This window comes from Rhamphochromis longiceps, unplaced genomic scaffold (assembly GCF_057381845.1).
Source record: "Rhamphochromis longiceps isolate RC_006_pf unplaced genomic scaffold, R_longiceps_female_GT1.1 unmapped_scaffold_5, whole genome shotgun sequence".
Taxonomy (NCBI): Eukaryota; Metazoa; Chordata; class Actinopteri; order Cichliformes; family Cichlidae; genus Rhamphochromis; species Rhamphochromis longiceps.
The window spans coordinates 105910-113782 of NW_028187225.1; the positions used below are offsets into that span (position 1 = coordinate 105910).

At 39.4% G+C, this 7873-nt stretch overlaps 1 protein-coding gene across 1 annotated transcript; it reads left to right on the top strand.

Moving 5' to 3' along the window:
- The first annotated feature begins 2969 nt into the window (after positions 1 to 2969).
- Positions 2970 to 7574, top strand: LOC146640547 (uncharacterized). Its single transcript, XM_085400086.1, has 9 exons — positions 2970 to 3274; positions 3534 to 3842; positions 3929 to 4103; positions 4206 to 4289; positions 4392 to 4537; positions 4734 to 4817; positions 4936 to 5117; positions 5476 to 5700; positions 5786 to 7574. The coding sequence occupies exons 1-9, from the start codon at positions 3198 to 3200 to the stop codon at positions 6181 to 6183; spliced, it is 1680 nt and encodes a 559-aa protein (XP_085256212.1). The 5' UTR covers positions 2970 to 3197; the 3' UTR covers positions 6184 to 7574.
- Positions 7575 to 7873: the final 299 nt, after the last annotated feature.

The following is a 7873-nucleotide window of genomic DNA, read 5'->3' on the forward strand; positions in this document are numbered from 1 at the left end:
GTTTTCATTTTGTGAAAAAGTGAAAAATTAGTATCGTTACATTACCATTCAGTTTGAGGGTTACAACAGAAAATTATGTTATATATATATATATATATATATATATATATATATATATATATATATATATATATATATATATATATATATATATATATATATTTATTATATATAAAATTATATATTTATTGGAAAAGCCGACGTAGGACAGTTTTCCAATTTCATTGTACTACTGTACTATGTATGACTGTGAAATGACAATAAAGAGTTATCTTATCTTTTCTCATCTCACGGGGTATCAGATGGGATTATTTTAATAAAACATTAACATTTTGGCTGATAACTATTTTTATTCTCCTGTAACTTTACTCTAAAAAGAGCTAAATCCTCTAAAGTTTCAGGAGTAATGCGTCATAATAAGAAGTGTTTGTGAATGAAAAATCAGCAATGTGGGATACTGTTTGTCCGTGATTTACACAGGGGGAACAAATTGTGGCAGGATCAGCCTGATATTATTTGTATCCCACTATAACTTCGTTGTATAAAGAGCTAACATCTCAAAAATGTCAGGAGTAGTTAGTCATTATGAGAAGTGTTTGTAAACTAAAAATCAACAATGTGGGATACTGTTTGTCCGTGATTTGGACAGTCCAGCGTGTGCTCCGGACGCAGGGGAAACAAATTCTGTCGGGGATACCTAGTTTGGCAGGACACCTGTCCGAGTATCAGGTGAACTGAACTTATGGTAAGAAGTTATGACCTGCAGTCTATCTGGGTCAGATATAAACCAATTTTAGGTAGAGTTTATTTTTGTTATGCTGACTTTTTACAGTCAGTTACAATACCTAGCTAGCATGATGGAGTTTCCATACAGCTGGGCGGGTGCTTTGATGTTACTGATACCATAGTGAACTGTATTTTATTCATAAGGTTAGTTAGTAGAGTTGCCTGTAAAAAAGACGGAATCAACCCTCATTCAGAGAAAATATCACGCGTTTTGTATTAAGGTGAAAAGGAACACAGTTTGTCCCGGACTTCAGCTAGAATGGAAAAAAAGACACAAAGCTAGATTTATTCTGTCTTTACGCTGTCAGCTGCCTCTTCTCCTCTCATTCTCCCCCCTCTCGCTCCTGTTGCTACTTCAACGGCTTTTCTCGTGTTTATTTATCGCCCACTTTGCGCCAGAAAGAAGAAACCAGCGGATGTCGCGCTAAACAAGAGCAGCACGTTTAAGCTTGATCAGCTGCTGTTAGAATTTGGAATTTGATATTACTTTCTAGTATCAGCTGATGTTTGCTGGAGCCACAGCTGTAAAAGCTGCTGCTCATGATGGTTTGTATATCTGGTGAGAGGGAAACATGAAGATGAATCCAGGAGATGTCCTTACTGAATCATCAGAGCTGGACAGGTGATGGAGAAAGGTTTACCTTTTAGGTGACAGGAATGAGTTGAAGGAAAGTTATGAGCTGTTTCTGAGAGACAAATAACACCATTATTATGTTGCCAAATGATGTTATAACACCATAACATCATTTGGCACACTGACTTCTGAGGACATTTTAAATGGCACTCGCCATCAGAAAGGTTGCCTACCCCTGGTCTAGAAGAACAAAGTAAACTTCGGGAGAACGGACCAGTTAGTTTTAACAGCTCTTAAAGTAACATGAGAAACATTTTTCACCAAGAAATTCAGTTCAGTGGGTGGGTCAATGGGTCGTTCAGTGGGTCGTTTAGTGGGTTGTTCAGTAAGTGGGAAAAGTGGGCCTTTCATTTTGTCATTCAGTAGGCAAAAGGGGGTGGGGTGGGGGTGGATTCCTATTCCCACATATGTAACAAACTTGATTCAAACACTCAAAGTTAAACAAAAGAAGTTCTCATCACCTTAATATGTTCAAGTGCATAGTGTGGAGGACGTACTAAGGCCTCGAGGCACTCAGATGTAAAACCCAATATTGGTGAGGGTTTTTTAAATTTGTAAATTGGTGAGATTTGACCCGGCAACGACAGGAAGGTTACATACACAGCAAATGTCTTACACACACACACAACCAGACAGGCATGCACACAGAATGCTTAACAGTTAAAACTGAAATGCATGAACCCATCTCTCTTTGGCATGTTTATAATGCTTTTCCACAATGAGAGAGAAAGCAAAAAGAGACAGGAGCCAAAACCATCAGGTGGTGTACAGTACTGAAAAAGAACAACAGAAGGAGTATTTTCAGCGTGTGTTATTACGAGTGTTAAATGGGAATACTCTCAGTGGTGCCTCTGTAGAAGGTGCTCATAACCACACACAGGCACACACACATGATTAAACAATAAATGAAAAAAAACACACTAAAAGAGTTCAGAAGTGAGAAATCTATGAGCTGAATGTTCATAAACTGTTCATACATACAGTTATAGGTACATGAACATTTACCTATAACTGTAACTTGTGTTTCAGTGCTGCAGCCTATGACCTGCTTGACTTCCAGGTGTGAGAACCTGCAAATGTCCAGAGTCAGGAGAGACTGGGGGACCCACTTTAGCAGGGTCATCTGTGTTGGCTTTGGGACCCTTGATGATACAGGGGGACACAGTCACAAGCGCCTAAGGAAGAGTATGAGCAGGAACCAGCACCAGCTGAGAGATGGCCAATATGTAGACAGACTGTTCCCTCTTTGTGAAGGACTGATAGAAAAGTTTAAAATATATATATATATATATATATATATATATATATATATATATATATATATATATATATATATATATATATATATATATGAATACCGATGAATGTGTGTTGTTGCTATACAGCCTGGTTATATGTGCCCCTTTTTTTACTTTGAGCACCACCTTCTTTAAAGACTGCTGCACAGCAATAGCCGGCTTTAATTTTTACAATTTGTATATATATATATATATATATATATATATATATATATATATATATATATATATACACACACACACACAAAGTAACACTCGGGAGAATGGACTAGTTAGTTTTAACAGCTCTTAAAGTAACATGAGAAACATTTTTCACCAAGAAATTCAGTTCAGTGGGTGGGTCAATGGGTCGTTCAGTGGGTCGTTTAGTGGGTTGTTCAGTAGGTGATAAAAGTGGGCCTGTCATTTTGTCATTCAGTGGGCAAAAGGGGATGGGGAAGCATACAGCTACAAGGACATAAATGTAGCCAACTTGTGATATGCTATTGCCACTCTGTTTCCGCAGGACACTGAGAGAGAGAAAGACGACAACAGAAGACAACGGTTCAATTTTAATGTAAGTACTGTTTGTTGGGCTTTTAAGTGGTTGAACATGTAAAACTTGCATGTGCCATTCTCCTCATTTTTAAAATTTAAAACTTGTTTTAAAACTTTTTTTTCTTTAAGTTTTTTTTGGGGGGGTGGGATGGAAGCAAAGTTTGTGTGTGGATGTATTGTTGTTGTTCTTTGTTTGTTTTCTCATACTATCAAAATAAACTAAATTGATATGCAGTTTTTCTCTCTCACTTTCTGCCTCTCACTCTTTGTATTTACAGTGCAAACAAGATGGAGAGAAACGTTGTCTACTGCCTGCTTTGTAAAAAGCCGCAACAGTCCATTCGCACACACCTGAGCAGAGTGTGCCTGAAAGACTGCACACCACAGAAATGTGAGGAAGAAGCTTCCAGAGCCATTGCTTCACAGAAGCTGTTTTCTAATGAAGGTAGAGTGTGGAACTTCTCAGAGCTCCAGGAGTACTGCAAGGATGAAGAATCTTGCATTAAACTCTGCACTCGCCTTCAAACACGTGGATTTATCATCACGAACAGTCCCCAAGCGTTTTCGACAGTCGTGCCAACAGCGAGGTATGATGACCTTATTGCCACTTCCACATATTGGATGACACATACAAACTTTCAATAATGTCTTACCTCTGTCACATTTGCAATAGGTCTGATAAGAAGGAAATTCTTGCCGTGGCCAAGAAGGATATTGAATATTTCCACACAAGACTTTCTGGCGGTGATTGCATCCCCACATTTGCAATGACTACCTTCAGACAGTACTGCGAGGCCATCCTGATTTTACAACATGGACTGACAGCAAATGCTGTTCAAGAACTTTGTGTAAGTGCACCACCAACAACAAAAGTGCACGATAAGTGAAATGACAGCTGATGTAAGTCTGTATTTCTTTAAGCTCCAACACCTTTTTTTTTACATACACAGGTAGAGGACTGGATGGCGCGGAAAGCAGTAGCTGATGGTGTTGAGCTGAGTGGTAACTTGAAGATAACCAGCCAGGAAGAACAAGTAAGTCATTCATTCTCAGCAGCGACTCTCTTCTTGCTCTATAGGCACCTTGTGAATTGATTTTATGAGATATTTAACATTGATTCCTTTTTTTCTCTGCAGTTGTTGGACTGCTATTTTAGGAACATCCGTCCAGTGTCCTTGGAAAATCAAATTGCTGGCAGCGATGACAGGGGCAAGTTCTTCCTAGGAGAATGTGGGGTCCCACTGTCCAACCCATCATTAGATGTAAAACGCCTGAGAGCGAGGTGAGTGCTTGACCTAACTGGATCAATAGCATATTAAGAAAGATTTGTTTCTTTGATCTGACAGAGAAACCCTAACCCTGGACTCATAACAGTCAGCCACATATGTTGCTGTATGTCAGAGATGTTCGCCCCTTGTATTTTGGCTTTTTCATCTCTCTGGGCTCTCTAATTAATTTGCATGCATTAAAAACCACAGATACCTGAGCACTGAACCTGGGGATGCTATGGCTGAGTCAGCATCAAGCTCAGTAGGAGGACTACCGACACCAGGACAGGCCAGGTACACTTTTTTTTAAAAAATATCACACACTACCACAAGTCAACCTGTGTTACACGTTTCCACATTTAAAAACTTTTGATGGATTTGATGCATCCCCTCCTCTACACCTTTCATGTAGCACATCATCTACGCACCTGCCACTCCAAGAATGGGATGCCTTCCTCCAGGCCTTCCCGGTCACCCTGAATGGAGAGCCACCATCCAAACGGCAGTGTGTACAGGCTGGCTTTCCACAGCACAGACACCACTACAAGAAATGGAGGGATATTCAGCTGAAGAAAAGAGTTGGGTACATTCTCGGTAAGGCCTGGGCATGTCATGTTAATGGAGCTGCTTCTGTTGCATTGCTTTGTTTGTTTTGTATGTATTTCAGAATGAAAATACTTTAATAATCTCTAAGAAAATTATGTGGGTTACACTTGTGTAGAGACAATAGCAGTAACAGTCTGAACTAATTAAATAATACAATACATGTAAGTATAACCCACTCAATGTTGTACACCCAAATATACACAGATAGCTCAATTATAAATATAAGGAATATTTTAAGGTACAAATACGTGATTGACTAAAATGCATATGGTTGATTTTTCATTTTTAAGCCGCAATAATCACTTGCATTATTTCTTGTACGTCGCTTTGTGACCACTTCATTTAGGTCAGTCAGTTGGCAGAAGAGGAAACCCACCTCAGCCTGCACGTGTGCAGATGGCTTTGGACAAGGAGAAATGGCACACCAACAAGCCCACTGTCAATGCCATCTTGCAGGCCTGGGTTGTTCCGCAGCCCAGTATACAAGACAACCAGTCCCTCATGTCTTCGATTGCAGAGCAGAAGTGGAAGGGCCTGGCTTTGCAAGACTTCGGGGAACGGAAGGGCAAAGGTAAAATGCACACAACATTTAGACAAATTGCAAGTGAACGTTTCTAAGAGCCCTGTCATGACCGATGGTATCTTTCAACTTACAGGTGTGATCGCACTTATGCCTTTCCACAAAGGGGATATAGTGTGCGATTACCACGGGACATATATCACTGAAGCAGAAGGGAAACGGAGGCCCCAGTCGGGGTATCTGTTCTTCTTCAGGGACGAGTGTGACCGAGGGATGTGCATCGATGCCACTGCATTCCCCTGTGCCTGTCATCCCGACATTGACACCTATGGGAGGCGAATGAACCATTCCCGAAAAAATCCAAACATCAAGCCCCAGAAGTTTACAATGAACTTCCCTGCAGGACCTCAGGAGACAATACTTTTCATTGCCCTGAAGGACATCGCAGTTGGTGAGGAGGTGTTATGGGACTACGGAGTAACTCGGAAATCTTATGGTGGTGAAGGGGAAGACTTGGAGTGGCTGGACAGCTGACTTTCATTTTATCTGTTCTTTTCCTATTCTCTTTGCATGGGCTTTTTTATGTAGTGATTTTATTCTTAAAAAACACAGCTGTTTTTACATTGTCTTGCATGTAATTTAAATGTGGTTTGAGGGTTTTTTGTTTTGTTTTGTTTTGTTTTAATTTACGTATTGAAATAAAGTGTCATGTTTCCAAATTTCACTCTGCTTCATATTGTATTATTTACGTTCACTGTTTCGTGTTTTATTGTGAAAGTCTTGTGTTTCCATGTTCAGGTGTCTGGTTTTGCTTCCACTGTGGCTCCATTTTAATTTCTCATTTGTGTTCCCCGCGTCTTGATGCCTCCTGAAGAGCATGATGATTAACATAGCCAAGGTGATTATGAAACACGTCAGGTTTACAGATGAATAATAACAATAATAATAATAAATGTGAGATACTAGCTCTACATGAGTGTCTCCTGCAGTTAATATGTAATACACAGATGAAAGATGAGGTGAGATATCTAGGCATTATCTCTTGTCATTTGAAAGATTAACTACTAACAGAAAATAAGAATATCTCAATAATAGACTTAGAATTTTCTATCCTAAGCCAATTTTAAACAGGTGCCTGCAGATTCTTTGGGAGAATTTGGACAGTCTGTCTGACATCTGCATTGACTCATATTTGTTTAACAGCCCGGGTCTGCGCTCAGGTGTCGCACTTTGGATAAATAAGATAAATAAGGAGACCAAGGCCCTGTACAGGCTCTTGGTAAATGCATTGAGGAAATTAATGACTGGTTGTGCCACAATTTTCTCCAGCTAAACAAAAACAAAACTGAGGTAATAGTCTTTGGCGCCAAAGAAAAACGATTACAGGTCACCAGAGAACTTCAATCTATACATCTAAAAACCACAAACCAGGCGAGAAATTTGGGTGTAGTGATGGATGCAGACCTAAACTTGAAAAAGAAAAGAAAAACACATTAAGACAATAACAAAGTCAGCTTACTATCACCTCAAGAATATTTCAAGGATAAAAGATCTGATGTCTCAACAGGACCTGGAAAAACTAGTCCATGCATTCATCTTTAGTAGGCTTGATTACTGTAACAGCATCTTTACAGGTCTACCTAAAAAATCAGTCAGACAACTACAGCTCATTCAGAACTCTGCTGCTCGAGTCCTCACTAAGACCAAAAAAGTGGACCACATCAGTCCAGCTCTGAGGTCTTTACACTGGCTGCCTGTCCGTCAGAGGATAGACTTTAAAGTTCTGATGCTGATCTGTTTTGATTTTATATACTGTTTTGTTTGTTTGTTTGTTAATTAGTTAGTTTGTTTCTTTGCTTGTTTTAATCTATTTTAAATCATGCTTTTTATTTGTTTTTGTTTCTAATGTCTCTGTAAAGCACTTTGAATCACCTTGTTGTTGAATTGTGCTATACAAATAAATTTGCCTTGCCTTGCCTTGAGGAACTGCCCCGGTCTTTATTTATAATTCAGTGAGCGTTTGTTCCTTAGATTGGAATGTGGAGGTGTGTGTGTGTGTGACAGACAGACAGAGAGAGAGAGAGAGAGAGAGAGAGAGAGAGAGAGAGAGTGTGACACTTGCTGTGTATTTAAAAAACAAACGCTCAAACAAACCAAAGAGAAAAAGCTTACATGTTTTCAGTTTTCAGTTTTATTTGTCATATGCAAGTTAGCACAGGGTCAA

Coding starts and splice junctions, on each gene's coding strand:
- LOC146640547 (XM_085400086.1), top strand. CDS start 3,198: ATGCTATTGCCACTCTGTTTCCGCAGGACACTGAGAGAGAGAAAGACG. Junction 4,104..4,205: donor ATGCTGTTCAAGAACTTTGT/GTAAGTGCACCA, acceptor TTACATACACAG/GTAGAGGACTGGATGGCGCG. Junction 4,818..4,935: donor CCGACACCAGGACAGGCCAG/GTACACTTTTTT, acceptor CCTTTCATGTAG/CACATCATCTACGCACCTGC.